The sequence below is a fragment of the Lampetra planeri genome, chromosome 51 (assembly GCF_965212315.1).
Source record: "Lampetra planeri chromosome 51, kcLamPlan1.2.h2, whole genome shotgun sequence".
In the NCBI taxonomy this organism is placed as follows: Eukaryota; Metazoa; Chordata; class Hyperoartia; order Petromyzontiformes; family Petromyzontidae; genus Lampetra; species Lampetra planeri.
The window spans coordinates 5,541,517-5,565,012 of record NC_136157.1 but is presented as its reverse complement, the minus strand read 5'-3'; the positions used below and the strand labels follow the sequence as shown (position 1 = coordinate 5,565,012).

The 23,496-nt window shown below is 44.3% G+C and overlaps 1 protein-coding gene across 1 annotated transcript in view; it reads right to left on the bottom strand.

Moving 5' to 3' along the window:
• LOC144734506 (mediator of RNA polymerase II transcription subunit 12-like protein) overlaps positions 1–22,609 on the bottom strand; it is a 69,375-nt gene extending 46,766 nt beyond the window's left edge. The window contains 8 exon segments of the mRNA XM_078616733.1: positions 758–985; positions 988–1,170; positions 2,855–2,965; positions 4,220–4,401; positions 7,861–8,020; positions 10,735–10,926; positions 15,816–15,926; positions 22,288–22,609. Of these exon segments, the coding sequence (XP_078472859.1) occupies positions 758–985; positions 988–1,170; positions 2,855–2,965; positions 4,220–4,401; positions 7,861–8,020; positions 10,735–10,926; positions 15,816–15,926; positions 22,288–22,386 (1,266 nt within the window). The 5' untranslated portion in view covers positions 22,387–22,609.
• Positions 22,610–23,496: the final 887 nt, after the last annotated feature.

The window sequence follows — 23,496 nt, the reverse complement described above, 5'->3', positions numbered from 1 at the left end:
AACCTCTGTGTGGCCACCCCCACTCCGAATCCCTCCTCTCTCCATGCCCCCTGTGAAAACAGACGCTGCTTTACGCAGCTCACATCTCCTCGCTCCGTCCTTCTCTCCCCGCTCCCTTACCCTTCCTTCCCTCCGATCCGTGACATCTTGGCCCTGTTATATCCCATGATTTATCTTATTTATTTCTCCCTTTTCCTTTTTTTCCCATCCATTATATCCTTGACTGTAGTCCTCTTTCCGTGGTGTGCCACGGGTAAAAAGTTGTATACTTCTGTAAAACCAGTGATTATTTAATACACACACTCTCGAAGAATTAATTAGAACACATTTTACGCCACATGCAGCGTTCTTTTGCAGAACACTACACGTGGAGAAAAATGTTGTGTTCTTTACACACTACATGTGCATAATGAGACATTTAATTAAACATTTCTGCTTACCAAAGTCCCAGCTTGCACATCTAACCTTAACACCATTAAACTACGTAGGCATATTATAACACAGTGTTACGGAGTCCGACATCTTCTTACTCCTCGGCATAAATAGTTTCACAGTGTGTACGACATCTCGTCTATAACACGTTGGACTGCCAAGACTATATTTTTTATCGCCTATTCCCTCATCCCTCGCCTGCACCCTTGTAGCCAAGGGCATGTCTCAGCGAACACCGCAACCACGTGCCGAACCAAGGAAGGCAAAGAGGAGAGCGAGAGAGCGAGAGAGCGAGAAACACAGCCGCAGCCCTAACACACGGCACCTGCAGCATGCAGCTGAGCCCGTAGATGAGCGAGCGGTGCTGGGGGCACGACTGGAAGTCGGCGAACGCCGGGTGTGTCGGGTTGGCGGAGCCGGTGGGCGGCTGCGGAGGAGGGGTGGATCCCGCGGTCGCCGTCACCGACGGGGTCCCCTGGGCGCTGCCGCCCGCCGGCACCGCAGGAGCAACGCCGGCTGCACCGCCGCCGCCGCCGCTGTTACCCGCCGCCGCCGCCCCCCCCCGACGCCGGCGCCGGAGGGAAGGCCGAGGAGCGGCGAGTGGGAGCGAGGGCCCGTGCCGTGGCCGGTCATGGCCGTGGCGGCTGACGGGTCGCCCAACAGCAGCGAGAGGCGGCGGGCGCAGAAGAACGCCAGGCGCCGCGCCAGGTAGGCCGACTGCACGAACTCATCCGAGTACTGAGACGGCAGTGGGTGGAGTTGGGGGTGGGGGGTGAAGAGGATGGAGATATGTTATTTCTTTAATTATGCTCGTTTACTCAGAAAAAAAGCGCTCCGTGTCACGACTATTTTCCAGATTCCGATCGAGACATTTGTATGTATGCATGTATACGCTGAACTTCTTTCGCACCGCAGGTGTGCTTTCAAATTTTCGAAAAAAAATGTAAAGACCGTGACACTGGCACACGATGGCTTACTCTCACGAAATACGTCACAGGCATCTTTACCGTCCACTATGAAGCAGACGGAGAATTTTCTATGCAGGGTTGCAATGATATAATTTGTCACCCTATATATTACCATGATGTATGGCTCTCTGAAGCGTTTCCTCAACCCTAACACACGGTACAAACCGAAAACCTATCAGAGAGCTATGATACGGAAGGCTGTACGTTTTCACGACAGAATTCTCGGCTTGTTAGCTTCCCAGTATCAACATTTTTACGTCTATTCGACAACTGAAGTTCATTCAACACAAGGTTGCAATTCACTATTTACAAGTTATTTATTCATCATTCTTACTGATCCCCCACCTCCGCTACCACCAAAACAAAAATCCACGTCACACACGGGACACGGCGTGAGCTACCGAATAATTTCAAGGACATGCTCTAGAGAACGGAGCCAACGATAGGAGAGTTCCATGCCATACAGGAGACCAGATGCCACGGTGGCGAGACGTTAATTCCCTCGCCTGGTATACAGAAGGTCATTGATTCGATCCCGACCTTGACAACTATATATTTGAAGTTTGCACGTTCTGTCTCCCCGTGGTCGCGTGAATCTTTCTCCGGGCCCTACAGTTTTAACGTCCACATCTAGTATCAATGTGCGTTTAGAGTATTTGGCTGCTATAAATTTCCACAAGCCAGGTTGCTTATGAAAAAGAGCTACGTAGCTCCAATAGGCCTTACCCGGTAAAACAAGAAACCGTTTATATTCTTGGTTCTTTCGGTAAAGTCACGTAGAAAGGGAAACAATTTTGCTGTGTTTTTCACACCTGATGATGATTGCTTGTGTTGCAGTCAAAACGTCGTGAGAATTTTATTATTTGATATTTGTATTATTTTATTATTTCCCTTCTACGTGACTTTACCGAAATAACCAAGAATATGAATCCCTGCAATCACGAAAGCTTTAAATCTAATTCTAGATTTAAAGTTTTCGTGACTGCAAGGATTTTTTGTTTGTTTTTTCGGTAAAGTCATGTAGGTAAACAATTGAAATTATTAAAAGTAAAATGAAAATAAAATAAAATAAAAATCACGACGTTTCGGAGGCAACACAAGCCTCCGTCCTCAGGTGGAACCGTCACAGCACGATAGCTGTATCAAGTGAGAGAAATTCCAAGAACACAGTATTTGTATATATACTGGTTGAGGGTGGGAGGAGGCAAGGTAGGCCCTGAATATTTTTTATATTTTTTTTATTTTTGTGAGGTTCGGTGCTGTGACGGTTCCACCTGAGGACGGAGGCTTGTGTTGCCTCCGAAACGTCGTGATTTTTATTTTTATTTTACTTTAAATCTAAATTTCAACCGTTCATAATTTAGTTTAGGATCTCTTCTTGCGGCCATGGTCTCGAGTGCGCACAGCAAGGTGGGGGGCGGAGGAATGGGGGTTGTGTGGGGGGCACACGGCACCTGCAGAACGAGAGGCAGCAGCAGCTTGAGGAGCTCGTCGTCGGCCGGCTTGATCCGCTCCAGCACCTCCAGCACCCACGACAGGTACTCGTGCCGCTCCAGCATGCCCTCCTGCGGCGCACACACACGGCCATCGCACGCTCAGCGTGTACGTACGCTGAACTTCTCTCGCACCGTACGGAGCCACGACCGTGCGACGTATGGAGGCGCAACAGAGGTTGAGTGCAGCGGTCACGCACGCTTGTTCCGTGACGACATGCAGGTTGCGCAAGCGAACGAGATGAAACAATAACTACACTTTTGTTGCTTCCAATCGTTACCCCCACCTACCGCGGTACAACAGCAACCCCGGACAACCCCTTTCCATCCCCAATTGTTTTTTCCCCCTCTTTTTATTAAATCTAATTTGGATTCTGGGTTCTTGAATGACAATAAATAATGTTAAAAAGTTAAAACAACTATATTATTGCAATGAGTATATTAGCGGGGGTTAAGGGTAATACCGTGTACGTTATATTGCACGCACAATGGTCATTACTATAATAATCATTCGTACAGTCAATATCCGTGCGAGCGTATACTGTTTACTATAGTGTTGTGACCACGTGTGTGTGCGTAAAGCATTTTTTTTATTTTGTGTCCAAGTGTAGTGACTGTTCTTTAGTAACTGTACTGCAAGTGAAAGTCGTCCTACACAATAACCCTCCTCTCCTCTCTCTCGTCTCCCTCACACCAGCCACAATTACATTTAATTAATAAATTTGATTACTTTATATTAAATTTAAATAATAAAAATAGAAAAAGGTATTTTCTATTAATCATTTTTATATGAATACAGTATTTTTGGGTTGTGGAACGAATCATCCGAGTTGCCATTATTTCTTATGGGGAAATTCGCTTTGAAATACGAGTGCTTTGGATTACGAACACGTTTCCGGAACGAATTATGCTCGCAATCCAAGGTTTTACTGTAATCACGTGTTACTTGATATCGTGTTCCAAACAAAAGTTCAAAAATTCCAAGGGAATTATGTATGTATAACTTATTTCACACCGTACGTAAACAACTGCGCTAATCAGAGGTGCGGGGTAAGGACAACAAACTAAACACACAAAACAGTTCTAAAGAAATGAGTTTTCAATCTAGACAATTGAAAAGTGTATCGCTCCAGTGGCTTCTGAATATCGGAAGGAAGAGCGCGTTCCAAACGGCCGCAGAAGTGCATCTGAAAGCGCCACGTGATACAGTGACCCGTCTTTGTTCGACGGCTCGCCATAAACCGTTGCTGCTGTGAGGATGACCGGAGTTCGCGTGAAGAGAGCGATGCACGCGAGTGGAACACAACGAGTCGTTCCATAGCACACCTGGAACATGTAGTGGGCCAGCTTCTCGTTGTACTCCCACTGCTTCATGGCCTGCTCGGCCTCGGGCGTCAAGGTGGAAGGGTTGGTGCCGCTCTGGCCGCCGTGGCTTGCCGTCGCCACGTAGTGCTCTGCGATCTTGCTCAGTTGCTCGCGCAGGTACCGTATGAGGATCTGGGTCCACTCTGCGAGGCACAGCGCGCACAAGTGGAACAATGTGAAAATCTTGCCGTGATGTAATTTTTCGCGATTCGACCGAAGAATTCAAGGGTAAAATTTAATTAAAATATATTCTAGATTTGAAGCTTTTGTGACTGCAAGGATTCATACTCTTAGTTCTTTCGGTAAAGTCACGTAGGTAAAAAATGAAAAAAAAATTAATAAAAATATAAATTAATAAAAATGAAATAAAAATTAATAAAAATAAAACAATAAAATCACGACGTTTCGGAGGCAACACAAGTCTCCGTCATCAGGTGGGACCGTCACAGCCAGATTTGCTGCATCAAGCAGATTTGCTGCATCAAGCAAATCTGGCTGTGACGGTCCCACCTGATGACGGAGACTTGTGTTGCCTCCGAAACGTCGTGATTTTATTGTTTTATTTTTAGTAATTTTAATTTCATTTTTTACCTACATGACTTTACCGAAAGAGCTAAGAGAATAAAAATAAATATACTTTTTGGGGAAAAAAACGCGGTAATGGTGGAGCTTTTTATCACGCCGCTGCAGGTTGAAGGGGTTCCACTAGAGGGCGCTCTCACGGGCCCCTCTGTAGGGGATTTTGCTGGTCAGGTGTCTAAGAGGAGGTACCAGTACCCACACTCGATCCCACTCCACATCGCTGTCCGTTTAAAAACATGTGTGAAACACAGTTACAAAGCACGCGCGATAGGGGAGAGGCGGTACAGACATTGCCTGGACGACAAGCCCGAGGCCGGGTGCCCACAGGGTAAGGGGAGGAAAGGGTAATTGCGCTCACTGCCCCCCGTACTCACATCGGGGGTAGCGGTTGGGAACGTGGCATTTTTAGGGGAGGGGAAAATAAAATAACATACATACGCCGAGTGAACCTGTCATTATTATGGAACGCCCGGGGCAGAGTGGTTTACACATTTATACTGCTGGTTGGACAAGAGGTGGCAGTACCCACACTTTTATTCCACTACAGCTGTCCGATCGCTTAACATGGTTTACGCATTTCTACTGCTGGTTCAAGAGGAGGGGGGTTGGGGGCATTTAAGAAACTTGCTCATTGCTTCAACTGCCATGGGGGAGGTTGAACCGGCACCTTCTGGATTGTAAGCCCAGTTGTCTTACTGTACGATATCAAGAACAACCTAATGGGCAAGTACAAGCAACACATGCTCCCGCTGGTACTTGGCGTGTAGACGTATTCCCAACAGCACCAGTACTTGCCCTAACGTAAGGTTAAAGTATTCCACGTAACATGAGGCTTTACATTCAATGTACGCACTTCCCCCTAATCCTCACGGTAAGCAAGGCTAACGCGAGTGAGCATGCCAGCGCTTAAGCATCTCAGCCAATGGATATTCACCGAAGCATATGTTGTACACCTTTTCTAATTATTCTCCCATACTAATGCCAAACGTATTATCTGTGTCATGTCACGATTGGCTATAAACGATGCGAGAGAAGTTCAGCATGAATGCTAAACTAAAGATTTGTATTTGACCTGGGAAGGCCTACCGAGCTTTGTAGCTTATTTTCAGAAGCGACTTGGCTATCACAAATGATAACTCAACGAAGTGGCTAATCACGTGACAATTTATAGCAACCAAATACTCTAAAAGCATATTCTTGGTTCTTTCGGTAAAGTCACGTAGAAAGGAAATAATAAAATAATATTAATATAAAACAATAAAAATTCTCACGACATTTCGACTGAAATCCACAGCAAGAAAATTTAAAATTTTCTTGCTGTGGATTTCACACCTGATGATGATTGCTTGTGTTGCAGTCGAAACGTCGTGAGAATTGTATTGTTTTATATTTTTATTATTTTATTGTTTCCCTTCTACGTGACAATACCGAAAGAACCAAGAATATGAATCCCTGCAGTCACAAAAGCTTTAAATCAAAACTCTAAAAGCATGTTTCTTAAAGTGAAGGGTAAAATCGGGGGATCTGGAGAAAAATCCACACGACCATGGGCAGGACATGCAAAATCCAAATATAGAAGGCGTCGGGGTCAGGATGGAACCCACGACTTCCTGTATACCAGGTGAGAGAGTTAACATCTTGCCATATCTACTTGGGTCTCTCTGCAGAGTTAATACTCCCTTCTTGTTAGAGAATGGCCTGCTGAAGTGAATATCACTGAGCTACCTCTGAGATTCCTTAGAGTGGCTTCAATTGCAGCCGCTCAGCATGACGGTAATGTTCGCTGCATGAAAGCCAAAATGTATATTCAACTGTGAGGGCTGGAAATCAGTCAAGTAAAGTGCAGAGACCCATTTTTATGGGATCCGGGTTTCTTTGTGCAGCCATTCGTAAGCAGGCACGGTAGCTGCCTAGATTCAAACCCAGGCTCTGAGCGGTGCCATCTAATCGCTGTCCTCTTGAGCTTCCTAGCGACCTTGACGAGGCAATTTTCATGAAATAGTGTATCCCATTCACGGTGTATGAATGTTAAACCTTTTTTTCATCTCGTTGGCGGTATTGTCTTTATACCGTCTGTCTTTGATTGGTCTTTGTTGGGTTTTTTTATGTGCGTAGTTTCTGCAATTAGCCTAAAAGTAACATTTGCATGGAAGTGGCAATACATATGAAATAGTAAATTCTCTCACACGCATGGCTGATTGCATGTGCCGTGGGAAAATGTACAGCATGTTGAACTTCTTGTTCACCGCACATAGGCAACCGTGCTAATCGGAAATTGACGTTAGCTGTGGGCGGGAATCGAACGCGAGTGAACCAGGTTACTCGGCAACGGTGTCCCAAACATTTCGTCGGAAGCTTTCAATCGAGTAGTCTGTAGTGGAGTAGATTGAATATAATTTTAGTACAGTCGAACTCCCTCTATCCGTGACGTGGGTGCGGTATAACCTGGACACGCGTTGGAGAACCACGAAGCGAGATGCCGGTCACGCAAAATTAACCCCCCACCCCCCCTCCCCCCCAACGGCATCGTTTTAAAAAATGACACAAGCAACAAAATGCTTTTACACTAAGAGACCTCCTTTACCAGTGGCAAAATATAGTAATAGGTTTTTACCCCCTTTCAACAGGTACAAAAACTGACACCTTATTACAAGGCATCATGTTGGACCAGATGACGCCAAAAGGCGTCATCTGATACAACACCAATGGAGACTAGACTCTAAGAAAAGCTGTCTCGGGTGTGGACCAATCAACTTCAAGGAGAGTGCATATTATTATCAGAGTTGTTTCTTTTTGTTTGCATTTTGACTGCTTGTGTTGTGGTTATTGCAAACATGATGCCTTGTATAAAGGCGTCAGTTTTTGTACCAGTTGAAAGGGTAACAACCTATTACTACAACAAAATGCTTGTGCAGAACCACCGCAGGGGGCTAGCCTGGCACATGGGCCTTCGCTACACGTAAAAGAACGAGCAAGTGGTGAGCCCGCGCGAGTCTGCCGCCAGCAGCGAGCGCGCTTACCCAGGCATGGGTCGATGACCTGACGCTTCTTTATCTTGGCCTCCGACACGGCGGCGTAGTAGGCGCACGTCATCTTGATGAGCCACGCGGCACGCATGGGAGGCACCAGGTACTTGGCCAAGTATCCAAACACCTCCTCCTTCTTACTGAGAATGGGCACCTGTAGAGAGAGCATTGAGAGGATGTTGTCAAAGGGTTTAGAAGGGTGGGAGCAAATCGCTTCTTCTTATTCGAAGTCAAAATTCCCACTATTGCACGGAGGTCAGCTGCTCGGATTTTTTCTCGATGTGCTTCTTACTCAGATCCACTCTCCTTGTCTCTCATTCTACGGCATCCGTCGCTCTCACCCTTGGTCTCCGCCTACTCCTTCTGTAAGTTGAACTTCTTTCGCACCATACTTAGCCGACCGTGCTCATCGGAGGCGCAGAAATGCCCTGCATCCCAGTTCCATCTCCATACCCATTTGCGTTGAAAATATTTGTCTAGATTCTTTTGTTATGGATTTGCGAGCAACATTTTTACACGAATGCAATTAAAGAGATTTCCGGTAAACATATATTAAATATGCTAACGAGCGTGTACCACGGGAGTTGTACTGCAAATGGAATTGTTTGATGTCATAAAATTAAGCTACCTGATAGTAGCAAGATGAAACGTAAGATCATGATAAACTACGTTATTAAAAATCATCAGAGCTTAACGGTGATGGGAAATTAGCACAGCTTTGTGAAAATGTATTGATTATGCTACCACTAATAAAAAAAACCAGGATTTGGGTATCGCGCATTTAGTTTTAGAAATGCATATTGGAAATATATCTGAATGTGTTCAGTAGTCAAGAAAAATGGGTGAAACTGATCATTTGATCACCGAATCACGGTGAGTGATGGACCCTACCTGTGCAAAACAAAACTATTGAGTTATTGTTTGGAAATTTTGCCTCCTTTGTGATACACTCTTGAAAGATGTTACTATTAAAAAGGTTTAAAAAAAAAATCCCCATTTGTCTCGCAATTTTTTTTTCTTGATGAGCAGCATATTTCATGATAAACCACAGCACCAAGTAGAAGAACCCAATTTAGTAATTCATAGTCATCGTCAGTCATGTTCAATCGACTGCAGGATGAAGCCCTTCCCAAGCCGCCACCATCTCCAATGACGTGTCAATCCACCCAGCACCGGCACACAAGATAATTTCAGCTTTCCATCTTCATGGTGGATGTCTCCCTCTACCATGCTCCAGTCCTTGGCTGCCACTTAAATCATTATTCTTAACCATAGCCCATTATCCCTTCAAGCGATCTGTCCTACCTCAAACCCACTTACTTTCCCCAACAGTTTGAACTACGTCTTGACCTGCGTATGTTCTTCAATCATTGCGTTCCTAGAGTCTGTCCCTCAGTGTAATTCCAAGCATGCGTGACCACATCCCAAAAAAATGTCTTTAAACACCAATAATAAACAGAGCGGCGAAGACCATTGGCAAAAACATTTCCAGGCACAGTGTCCGAAAATAAAAAGCATTAACGCATTCCAAGTACTGCCTCTTCAGACGTAACTCATTAAAATTGCCTTCAATATGAATAATAAAAAACGTACTGGTCATACGCGTAATATGCAGTCACATTACAATGATTAACACCGCCGATTAAAGTTACAAAGAAACCGGAGGTGCGAGTTGGGTTGGCTTGCTGGCTGGCAGCGCTGGCTACTCATCCAAGTTACAAGTATGATTTTTAAGGGTGCCTCACTCATTGGAAACATGAAAAAAAATCCAAGTCAGGTCAATTGGGGTGAGAACAGTGCAGCAACCATCGTCACGAATCAATAATTGACAGTGCGCAGCGTCTCAGAATGAGATGAAATCCATTTGTTGGGATGACTTTTGACACCCTGTACACAACAGGCTGCCTGCTCTATCAAAATTCATTTTGGCATCTTGGGTTGTATAAATCCCTATTTTAGTACCAAGCTAAGTAAGTACACTCAATCTTTTTGATGCCAAGGACGAGATTCAAAAGAAATTGCAATATCGGAATTTAAGAAATTTTAGGGCCCAAGATCAGATTTTATTTTATATTTTCACATTTGATTGTATTAAATATGTACAATAGTCATTGTTTATGCACCATCTGCCACCACTTTAAGAATTATTAATCGTTGCATTCAAATGTTTTAACATCAGGTTTCACAAGTAAAATAATGCTTTTTAACGTGAACATTTGTATACTTCTTAGTACTTTAATAACAAGTGACAACACGCCTCATTAAAATTATGTCACTTTTGGCAAAAAAAAAAAGCAGAGGAAGTGATGTAATATGAGTGACACCCACTTCCTATGCGTTGGGATGAATTTATTGTACTCATGCCTAATTTGTGGATTTTTAAAAATGATTAATATAAAAACATGGGAATACACTCCTAGACTGTTCAGGACCAACACGAAGGACTTATCAAGAATAAGATTCATCTTGGTTCTTTCGGTAAAGTCACGTAGAATGGAAATAATAAAATAATAAAAATAAAACATAAAATAAAACATAATAAAATAATTCTCACGACGTTTCGGCCACAACGCAAGCAGCCGTCCTCAGGTGGAGAACAGGTCTGTCGAGAAGACAGAGTCTGAATGGTCTCTGTCTTCTCGACAGACCTGTTCTTCACCTGAGGACGGCTGCTTGCGTTGTGGCCGAAACGTCGTGAGAATTATTTTATAACGTTTTATTTGTATTATTTTATTATTTCCATTCTACGTGACTTTACCGAAAGAACCAAGAAGATGAATCCCTGCAGTCACGAAAGCTTTAAATCGAAATTTAAGAATAAGATTGTCCCGATGCCACTGTGAGCCGTGCACGGCATGGGCTACCCACCTTTTTGGTGAGCCCTGTGAGAGGCTTGTTGCTGGCCAGGTCTGTGAACCAGTTATGAATGGCGGACTGCGAGCGGGCCGTCACCAGCCAGTAGTTGTCCTTTGTGTTCACTTGCGGTTTCTTCTTTCCCGTGTCCTGAAACGTGTTCAGCTTGAACTTCTCCGCGAGTATGTCGCTGAAGTATGCGCCAATCTGCACCACAGGCGGCAAGACCGGCAACAAAATAACCAAAAAAACAACACTCATTTTGACAAATGGTTACAATGATTATGTCAAGTGGCTGCAATTGTAAGACTGAGTAATCATGCAAAATATGGATTTTTCTAGGCCCTAGTAGCACCCACAGTTACAACTGATAAGTATAGTCTTAGAATGAATATATGATATAATCAGCAAGAAAGTGTCAGATCTCAGAAGCTAAGCAAATTTGAGCCTGGGTAGAGCTTGCACAGGTAGCCACCGTGACCCACACGGAATGAGGCACTCATCCAGCAGCGGACTGACGGAAGCACTGTGCATATACACATACTGCTTGGGTGATCACCAGGCCATGCAGAGAAAGCCTTGCCTCACATAACCCTGTACCTACGAGAGGGTAGAGCTTATCCTTCCTCAAACTCGTTTAATCACCACTTGGTCATGCATAGGCTGGTGTTCATCTTCTTGGTTCTTTCGGTAAAGTAACGAAGAAGGGAAATAATAAAAATAAAACATAATAAAATAATTCTCACGACGTTTCGGCCACAACGCAAGCAGCCGTCCTCAGGTGAAGAACAGGTCTGTCGGAAAGACAGGCTGGTGTTCATCAATTATTGCCTTAAAATGTTCTACTCTTTTGTTTGTATTATATATTCGGCTTGCCCTTGTGGCAGGTCCTTGAACCGAGCTTGCGGTGTGCTCTCGTTGTCTGGGGGTAGATCACCGCGTGTGCTCCTGCCGTGCCTGCTGTGCGTGCCTCGAGATCCTCCGGTTTTTCCCCTCCACATTTAGAAATGTGCTTTGAGATTGTTTGGATTACTTCGCTGCTAGACAATTCCACATGCCAAAGCAACTTTGTTGAGCTATCATTTGTGGCCAGGTCGCTTCTGAAACAATAAGTTAATACCTCAGTGGGCTTTACCGGGTAAGATAGAAATTGTTTAGTTTTTATTTGTATATTTTAAGTGAACTGTTGACCTTTCCGATACTTTACACTCCTATCGTGTTTTTGTATTGTTTGTGGCTGTAATGTTCTGCGGCCCCGAGTCCCAAGGATCATGGGGCAGCAGGCAAGTGGCACAGCCCTGGGCACTCCGGCTCCAGGACCCACTACTTTCTACCGGCACATCCGAGCCAAGCCATATCTGGGGTATTAATTCTAGATTTGAAGCTTTCGTGACTGCAAGGATTCATATTCTTAGATTTTTCTTTTCTTTTCGGTAAAGTCACGTAGGTAAAAAATAATAATAAAAGTAAAATAAAAATATAAATTAATTATTTTTTATTTTACTTTTAAAATTAAAAAGTAAAATAAAAATAAAATAATATTAAATAAATGTATTTATTTATTTTACTTTTATTATTATTTTTTACCTATGTGACTTTACGGAAAAAAACAAACCTAAGAATATCTGGGGTCCTCATGGCATGGCTGGTTTCCCACTAGCTTTATGTCATGCCGAGCTGTGGCCAAACCCTTCACCCTCATCATTAGACCTCCTTTGCCAGTACCAAAATATAATAATAGGGGTTTTCCCCTTTTTTCTGGGAACAAAACTGAAACCTTTTTACAAGGATTCATGTCTACATTAACCACAATACTTGCAGTCAAAATGCAAAAAAAAACACTCTGAAAAGGAGGTCTAATGATGTAGATGCTTACCCCGAGCCCTCATTACTTTGATAGTGCATTGTCTTTGAGCTGTACGCCTTTTGGCGTCATCTGGTCGAGCACCAATTGAGACGAGGCTCAAAAGAAAGCTGTCTCTGGTGTGGACCAATCAGCTTCAAGGACAATGCATATATTATCATAGTGTGTTTTTGTTTGCATTTTGACTGCAAGTATTGTGGTTAATGCAGACATGAATCCTTGTAAAAAGGTTTCAGTTTTGTTGCCAGAAAACAGGACCCTGCGGGGTGGGCTGGTAGGAACGAATAACCAAAGAATATAAACATCATGTATTATTACACTTGTTTAGCCAGGAAAGCCCCACTGAGTCTAAAGGTTTTTGTAGGGTCCTGCCAAGTGTTTGCAGTAGGGGGCGATGTTGCTACACCGAATCGGACGATACGAAGGGAGAGTGTGAGGCCTAGTTCTAGGCTTTAAGTCTCGCTGTAGGCGTTAGGCCGCTGTGAGTTAATTTTTAATTTAAATATTTTAATTATTTATGTAAAAGCTTTAAATGTAAATGTTTCTATTTAAAAACATCAGGGAATGTAACATTGTTAAACATTAACTCCCTTGCACACACGTGGGGGTATGATACGAAGGGAGAGTGATAGGTGTAGTTCGAGGCTTTAGGCCTAGCTGTAGGCTTTAGGGCGCTGTGAGTAAAATTTGAATTTAAAAGTTTTAATTCAAAGCTATCTCAGGGAATTATAAGGGAATGTTACACTTGTTTAGCCAGGAAAGCCTCATTAATTTAAATGTTTTAATTAAAAGCTATCTGAGGGAATTATAAGGGAATGTTACACTTGTTTAGCCAGGAAAGCATCACTGAGTCTAAAGGTTTTTGTGGGGTCATTAATTTTAGTGTTTTTTACCTACGTGACTTTACCGAAAAAACCTAAGAATATCATGCGAAGTGTTTGCAGTAGGGGGAGATGTTGCTACACGGTCGGACGGACGGTCGGACGGACGATATAATCTATTGTAGGCTGGTCCACTTCGTTCCTACCAGTAAAAGGGGAAAACCCTATTATTAAACCTTCACCCGTTGGCTTTACAAGACAACTGAATGTGGTTTTGGGGGGCCACGCAGGGCCAGATATGCGGCTAATGAAGCATTTCATTGCATGTGTCGTCAGTCATGTGAACACTTGGAACACGCCACTCTGTGCCTCTACGTGCATATCCACTTATTCACAGTGACACAGCAGAACGCCACACATCGGCCATGGTCAATCCGCTGCTGGATGACAGCCACCTTATCTCGCAATCGTGCGGTGTATTAACCCACACAGAACCTGCGCATGAGCTGAAGTCATCATCGCTCCATTATCCTCCCCTGTGAACGTCTTCTCAGACGCGTTTCCCATTTCTTGGCTGCAGCTCCCTCATCATTTTTGACCATCAGCCACCATCCCTTCTAAGCTTCGTGTCTTTAGATTTGAAGCTTTCGTGACTGCAAGGATTCATATTCTTGGGTTTTTTCGGTAAAGTCACGTAGGCACCTAGTTTACACAACAAAGGCTCATTCCTAATAGCGTACTTCAGCCGCACGGAACCTCACAAAAATAATATTCAGGGCCTACCTTGGCTCCTCCCACCCTCAACCAGTATATATATATATAATACGGTTTTCTTGGAATTTCTCTCACTTGATACAGCTATCGTGCTGTGACTGTTCCACCTGAAGACGGAAGCTTGTTTGCCTCCGAAACGTCGTGATTTTTATTTTATTTTACATTTATTAATTTTAATTTTTTACCTACGTGACTTTACCGAAAAACCCTAAGAATATACTTCGTGTCTTTACCAATCCCACTTACTTTTATTAACAGTTACCAGATTAAACAGAGTAAATCTGAGTAAGAAAAATGCCTCTAACCTGCATAAGTTCTCCGATTCTTGCGTTCCTTTTCCTGTCTCAATGCAACTCCAGAAATCAATCTCTCCATGCCTCTTTGCGCACTTTCAAGTTTTAGGAATATGCCAATCAGTCACGGCAGTGGGTGCATTTTTATTGACCAAGGCTCTTAAGTGCACCATCACATTTGCAAAAACTGGAACGCCGATTGCAACAGCACAACAAAAGCCGTAAAACACACACACTTAGGGTATTGAACAAAATGCACCATGTTGTTGCTTAGGTGCGCACTGGCATGATGAGCTAAGTAATATATTACTGGCAAAGAGATGCAGCGTAGAACCAACACCAGAAGCCTATTTGCAACCAAGTGCAAGTACATGCAAGTCAAGTACAACACCGTGAAGGGGACTTTGCATTTAAATAGATACCTTAATGCTACAGCAGAGGCGAAGACAAGAACACGGACAAGATGTTCCGATTTTAATACCACAATATTTACAGGAAATGAGGCTGATCAGGCACTCCAAATCACTAGTCGGGTTGCACTGATTGCAGTTCACTTGTCTGCTTACGGAACTGCAACTACTGCCCGTGGCGTTCTGTTACATAATATCATTTAATAAACACTGTAGTAGACTCAAACAGTTGGCGATGCGGAAAGAATGATCAATCAACTGCTGAAGGGCTTCCGAAGCCCCCCCTACTATCTCTCACTATCCCGCGATGCGACAATCCACCATGGAGCTGAACACCGACTGATTTCAGCGCTCCATCTGACACGTTCCTTGCCTTGGCTGCCACACTCCATCGTTATTATTGACCATCAATCGTCGTCCCTCCTCGTCATCATGCGTCCCTGCCCAAGCCCACTTACTTTTCTCATCAATTGGAATCGTGTCATTAGCAAGCGCATCTTTCTTTTATAATCCGTGCGTTTATCTCGCTGTCTCTCAATGTAAGTCCAAGCATCTGTCTCTCCAGGCCACTTTGGACACTTTTCAGTTTTTGTTCCAGTTTATATGGTTAATGTTCATGTTTTTTTACTGTACATCATAGCTGGTAGCATCATGTTTTTATAGCATGCTTATCTTTTGTTATCCATTTGTTTGTAACAAAATACTTTCTCAGCCTAGTGCATGTTGGAAAGCGTTACAGAATCCGTGCATTACTTTATAACTTGTTTTTGTCAATGATGGTGCTCATGAACTTTGTCAAAGCAGGAAGTATACTCATGAAAAAAGTGTTCTTCTTATCAAGTAATGCTCACTGTAACTGATGCGCATTAAGCCTTGCAGACAGGACAAGTTCCGGGGTATCGTAAGGTACAGATGAAAGGTTTCTTGGCGTTACCTTGGCTGGTACAATCTGGTTGAGGAAACTCCTTCCGCTGCCATGCTCATCGCCGGAGAAGGCCAGCTGATTGCTGAAGCCCTGCTTCACATTCACGGCATTCAGCTCGTCCTGGAGGTACAAAAAGGGGAAAACCAACGAGCAGACACTCATAAGTTAACGCAACGCTCACAAAACTATATTCATCACGGTAAAGTCACGTATAAAGATAAAATAATAAATTAAATAATAGCATACGACGTTTCGATTGCAACACAAGCAATCATCATCAGGTATAAATGAAATAGCAACAAAAAATCTAAGCAGAAAACTGTAGACAGACATATAAGCAGACAGAGACGATCTCCCTCTCTGTACCTGTGTTACTCTCTCTATGTATCTTGGTGATGTCTGTCTGCTTATATAGTTTTCTGCTTAGATTTTTTGTTGCTATTTCATTTATACCTGATGATGATTGCTTGTGTTGCAATCGAAACGTTGTATGGTATTATTTAATTTATTATTTTATCTTTATACGTGACTTTACCGAAAGAACCAAAGAATAATTCCTGCAGTCACGAAAGCTCCAAAATTAAGATTATATTCATCACCTTTATCGTCCGTCTGTGGTCAGAAAAGGCACCACAACTGAATTTCACACGTTCCCACGACCGCATGAACCCTACGCCACTTCAAAACGGCCCACAACCGAAAACGAATCAGTCACTGCGGCAAACATCTTAACAGCGCTAATTGCGCACTAGATGGGAATTTCTTTTTCACCTGACAACGCCGTTTCTAATTTTACCACACCCGGGTCACTGTAAGGGACGCTCTAGCAGCGGCACAAGTGACTGAGGTGCGTGTTACTGCGTGGCCCGCCAAAGGATTGAGAGAGTCATATTCAGCGCTGAGGAAGGAAAAGGTTTCCCCCCACCTCCCGCCTCCCACCACTACCCTTTGGTCATAACAATCACACCCTGGCAACAACTGGCCACAGTTTGCTTCGCTCTAACCGTTACATTCACAGAAACCTCCGGTACATTATCGACACTAAATGGACTCGCTGCCTTTTCTCTCATGTTATCAATTTGCTTGATTTCAACAAGAATTAAACAGCAGAAGAGTGCACAGCAGCAGCAGCAGCAACACATACATTTTTTTTTCTAGGATACTTTAAATCTGCCTTGGTGTCTGGAGCTTTATGCCACCATTAATGTACTTTCAGGCACATGGAAAGCATTACATCACTGCCTTGTTCATATTAATGCTGCATGATTTGTGCTCCTGCAGTGCTCATTAACCGAGGTCTGTTGAGCACAAAGGGGATAGGGTGGTCGTCGGTGATGTGCATTCTCCATTCTGTATGAAGAGCCCAGAACCTCTTAAATGTGAATTCATGCGTTGTGTACAAGTTCTTGTTTGGGCAGTACAATATGAACAGTACAAATATTTACTGCAGTTTGATTTGGACAAAAAAGTTTATGTTCATAGCCTCTTCCTTGTTTGAATAAACTGTCCAAGCTGGGCTAAGATTAATGATGATGTTTGACTTCAGCTTCAAACTTTATTTCAATGTCAGACATTCGTGCAAATTTGGACTTGAGGTAATCCTCACTGTTACGTTTCCAATATTTGCATTCAACTTACAGGAACTAAAACTTCCTAAAGACAATGGCTACTGTTAGAGCATTCAGTTTCACCACTTAATGAGAGTTGGGTAGAGCGTCACGGGCGAAGCTAAACTTAATTTTCAAAGCGAGCCTCAGCTGGGCTGTCCAATAATTATTTAAGCAATTGATGACTCCCCCCAAATTATCGGTTAGACTATTCGGCTAAATCAGATAACAGTCGGGTAGCTAGGGAAAAAAGACTCGCTTATGTTTCCAAGTGTACCGCTGTACGGGAGGTAATGGGCGGTGCTTGGTGACATCATCAGTGTCGTCAGCGGTGCCACACTGGGCGTGGCTTATAGGAGGTTTCCCACCTTCAGAGGGAGGGGGGGGGATGCTGCATTGGCCGTAATTTTTCAAGGGGGACCGAGTAATAGACCGCCAAATATGTAGTCGATTGCAATGATTAGTCGATTAGTCGTTTTAATCGACTCGTGGTCGATTTAATTGACGAATCGTCGCACCTGTAAATTAGACTAATTCCAGTGTAGAATAGTGTGAAGAAGCAAATATACAGAGTATAAGGGCTCCTCCTTTGGTCAGCATGATGCACGTATGCACACACACAATGAGACACTCAAAGAACATTGCACATAGGAAAAAGACTGATTGCCTTAAGGTGCCAGGAAGGCAAACAAAGATCCCCCGTATAGCCTGTAGGGCAAGTGCTGTTAGCGAGCACCTATTAAGACACAACACGGTACACGAGGGAGCGGGTGGCCAACGCCATGCTCAGCCGCCTTTGTCTCCCCAGTGGCGATGTTTACACACCGCACCAGGTACTCATTTGAGGCCAAGTCGACCTAGGGAAGGACCAGTACCGGTTCAAATAATCGTCAATGGTGTTTGCCGTGAGCGGGAATGGAACTCGGTTCGCCGGAAGGCACGCACACACACCACTCATCAGACGACAAAACACAAGATGTGCTCACCGTTTGGTTTTCCTCTTTTATGCCATTTCCAAAATACATTAATTTATTTTCTACCTACGTGACTTTACCGAAAGAACCAAAGAGTATGGATCCCTGCAGTCACGAAAACTTCAAATCTAGATAGCTCCTTGGATGTGCCACCACTCACAATAACAGAACCACCCCCTCCCCCCAGGGTCTGGTTTTTATAAAAAGAAGCTTTGCACAATGCCCATGGTACTTTATAAACTACGGTGTACAATCAAGTCCACGCGCTTTGCGATATTGTACGTGCAACGCTGCTGCCTACATCTGTATTGTGCATGTGCTGTGTTGCAGACATAGGCTAGAATTGTGCATTTATAGTTCAGGCAATACTTGTGCGCTGCGAATCTTGCTTGTGCACTCTTGTAAAAGGTAAAGGGTGCAGCCCTACAATGCACTTGATGCGACTTGGCCTACTCTTCTACGTTGGCCAGAACCCCTTGGAAGATGTTGGAGAACCCACACTTTAAAGCACCACTACAGGCGACTTGCCATCGACTAAAATTCATGACCGCACTCACAGCCCCGACTGTCAATCTGCAAATGAATGAGGGCCTCCTCCTGCTTCTCCTTCTGCCCACACCGTGTGGGTCTTGAAGGTTTATTTGACCATACTTCACCACGGTACAAGGGATTTTTGTTTCCTGCACTCCCTCTGCTTGCCCACAACAGAGCCGGACACACGCAGGAGCCGAACCCCTGTTTAACGCACGGCAGTCGCCTATCCAAACATCGTCCAGGCTCAAGCCTGGCCGTACACAAGCTGACTGCACCACAACACAATAGGCAAGTACTGTAAACACATTGGTGGTGGAGCTCGCAGTCGGAGTGCTTTGGCGGGCAAAGGGAGTTTGAACCACAGCCAGGGTTAAGGTCAGTGTCCGAGCGATATCTGAATGCGATGATGATGGTTGATCAATCTGCGCCGACCAGCGCGGTGAGGTATGGTCAAACACCATCCCCCCCCCCTTCCATGACCAAGACGGTGTGGTTTCAGGGCTTCAGCCAGCAGTTGGTCGATAAAGGACCGGGAGTGAGTGAGCAGATTGGGGCATATTAATACATGGAAAGAAATAAACTGTTGTAGCATACTTGGCAAAAGCCTTATCAGTGCCTCCCTTATCACAGACAAATTCCGACCTTATTGGTCACCCCATGCCCTTATAAATATCAACGTTCATCCTACAATTTCTCTGTACAAGAATACGGGAAAAACGTGTGGGTTGACAGGCATTTTGTAGCATTATCTTAATCCCATCGAACCCACCACGCCAGGAAACAAAACGAGGAGAGCAAAAAATAATAACGGACCATCTGTTCCCACCACAACGTGTTCTTGACTCACACAACAACAAAAGATCACCGTTAAGCCTACACGGGGCTGCTTCGTGGGAGAGCCGGAGCAAGGCTTGTTAGCGAGAAACCTTATTGAGGCCGGGAAATAAAATAAAAACCCGACCGTGTGGGTTGTTGTGGATGGATGGCACCACGCCCGAGCCGGGTCGGCTCAAGCCCGGCTTACATGACAACAAAACACACGGGCCACAAAAGAGCCGGGCAGAAGGAAGGAGACGCATTTAGCGAAGGGGCTGACTGCGCTCAGCAAACCCCCATTGACTGTCAATTGACTAAGCCCCAGCAACAACCTGCGTGGTGCCATTCTTGCTCTCGCTCGCTCGACAGACAGCCAAGCAGCCAGCCATCCACCCAGTCAGCTACTCAGTCAGCCAGCTACTCAGTCAGCCAGCAACTCAGTCAGCCACCCAGCAACTCAGTCAGCCATCCAACTAGCCACCCAGCCAGCCACCAATCCAGCCAGCCATCCACCCACCTAGCCAGTAATCCACCCACCTAGCCATCTACCCACCCACCTAGCCAGCCACCCACCCACCTAGCCAGCCCCCCACCCACCTAGCCAGCCCCCCACCTAGCCAGCCAGCCACCTAGCCAGCCACCCACCCACCTAGCCAGCCACCCACCCACCTAGCCAGCCACCCACCCACCTAGCCACCCACCCATCCAACACCGACCGTGGACATGACTGACCCCCTTCGCCTCCTTTAAGTTGGCCTATTATTTTTGTTTCAGGATGTTGATTGTGGAAAGGTGACGACGATTTTCTGTATTTATCACGCTGGTGAGGACGATGATGAAGATTATTGCTATGGTAAAGATTGGTTTACAAGAGCTACGATTGTAAATAACGATATTTTGATTGATAATGCTAATGATGATTACTATTATGATTGTAATGTAAAATATAAAGACAGTGTATCATTGGAGTAAGAATTATGAGCTTGTTTTAACTATGACTAAATATGATTGCGATTGTAACAATGATGGTCGTGAGGATAATGGCATGGCAGATGTATTGGCGATGCTGAGTCTTATGACTAAGATGTCGATATTAACGAGTATCAATGATGATGATGAGGATGATGATGATGACGACGATTTCTATGGGAAATAAATCTACGATCGTGACGTATGCTATAATGCTGACGAATATGACAGACTTTCAATATACGTGCACACATTAACGATGGATTGAGGATTATAAGTGTATGAAGTGATGAGGGTGACGATACGAACAATGATGATGATGATGCCCGTGTTGGGTGCGATCGTAGCGAACAACCACCAGCGACAGGATGATGACGATGGCGACAATCATGGGAGTGGTGATTATGATGCCGATGGTGACAGCTGATAAAATCACGACAGCTGATGATGATGGCGCAGCTGTGGTTGCTTCACGATCATCATCGTTAACCATCAGCTGCTACTGATGATAACACAACTGCTGGAAGGAACGAGGATGCCGATACTTTGAATTAACTATGTTGCTGATGATGATACACCTGCTGCTATTGACGATGATTATACCGTTGCTTGTGCTGCTGCTGCTGATTAAGATGGTGACCGGTGATACTTTTCATGACGGCGATAATAACGACGATACAGGTGCCACTGATGACGATACAACGACTAGTGTGCTCGCGATTATGATGTTGATGATGTTGATGATGATGTTACCGGCGCCTGTGAAAGTACTCTTGTAGACAATGATGGTGACCGTCCTGGTGACAACGGTGGCGATGCTGATACATCGTCCGCTGCTGATACATCGTCCGCTGCTGCTGCTGATGATCCTACTGCTGCTGATGATCCTACTGCTGCTGATACTACTGCTATTGCTGCTGATGATGATACTGCTGCTGATCCTGCTGTTGATGATGATACTACTGCTGCTGCTGCTGATACTACTGCTGATGATACTACTGCTGCTGATGATACTACTGCTGCTGCTGATACTACTGCTGCTGATGATACTACTGCTGCTGATGATGATGATACTGCTGCTGCTGCTACTACTACTGCTGATGATGCTGTTACTGCTGATGCTGCTGATACTACTGCTGATGCTGCTATTGATGATACTACTGCTGCTGATACTGCTGATGCTGCTACTGCTGCTGATACTACTGCTGATGCTGCTATTGATGATACTACTGCTGCTGATACTACTGCTGCTGATACTACTGCTACTGATACTACTGCTGCTACTGATACTACTGCTGCTACTGATACTACTGCTGCTGCTGCTACTACTGCTGCTGATACTACTGCTGATACTGCTGCTGCTGCTGCTGATGATACTGCTGCTGCTGCTACTACTGCTGATGATGATGATACTGCTGCTGCTGCTGCTACTGCTGCTGCTACTACTGCTGATGATGATACTACTGCTGCTGATGATGATACTGCTGCTGCTGCTACTGCTGCTGATGATGATACTACTGCTGCTGCTGATGATACTGCTGCTGCTGATGATGATACTGCTGCTGCTGCTGAACAAGGCACCTCCTTTTGCTTGGGGTCCTGCGGGTAGACATCTGGGGGTCCCAGACGAGGCCTCTTGAGGGGCCTGTTCTCGTAGCTGAGCAGCGCCAGGGCGGCCATTTGCGTCTCCTCTCGTCTCCACGGCCGCTCGCTCGCTCGACGAGGAGGCGGAGGAGAGAGCCCTCCACCTCTTCTCTCGTCCTTCTTCTCGTCGCTACGTCTCTCACCCCCTCCTCCTCCTTCTCTGCGCGCACCTCCCGCAAGCCGGCGTCACTCAACCCCGAAGCTTTAACACTTCCGGGGGAAGAGCAGAGGAAGAGGTGGGAATCGATTCGCGAAGGAATCGTCGCGAATCGAGTCGTTTATTTAATTAAAGCAACCAACCTCCCGCTCTCCGTGCCGGTGATCGCGATACGGCTTTGTGGAATCGAAAGTGGTTTTTGTTGAGCGCAGGGAACTGTTGGATCGAATCGGTATGCTCCCCCCGTGACGTCACCACAACACTGGTTAACATTTAAACATGTGGTGACCCATAAAGCTTGCAACCCAAATCTAGAATGTGCCGTGTACTTTATTTAACCACGTGGGGTTCTATTGAGGTTTAATCAAATACTCCATTTGAGATATTTGAACAAATACTTTATTTAACCATTTGATGGTCCATTGCGATTTAATAAAATACATTTGAGATATTTGAACAAATACTTTACTTAACCATGTGATGGTCCATTGCGATTTAATAAAATACATTTTAGATATTTGAACAAATACTTTATTTAACCACGTGGGGTTCTATGGAGGTTTAATCAAATACTCCATTTGAGATATTTGAACAAATACTTTATTTAACCATTTGATGGTCCATTGCGATTTAATAAAATACATTTGAGATATTTGAACAAATACTTTACTTAACCATGTGATGGTCCATTGCGATTTAATAAAATACATTTTAGATATTTGAACAAATACTTTATTTAACCACGTGGGGTTCTATGGAGGTTTAATCAAATACTCCATTTGAGATATTTGAACAAATACTTTATTTAACCATTTGATGGTCCATTGCGATTTAATAAAATACATTTGAGATATTTGAACAAATACTTTACTTAACCATGTGATGGTCCATTGCGATTTAATAAAATACATTTTAGATATTTGAACAAATACTTTATTTAACCACGTGGGGTTCTATGGAGGTTTAATCAAATACTCCATTTGAGATAT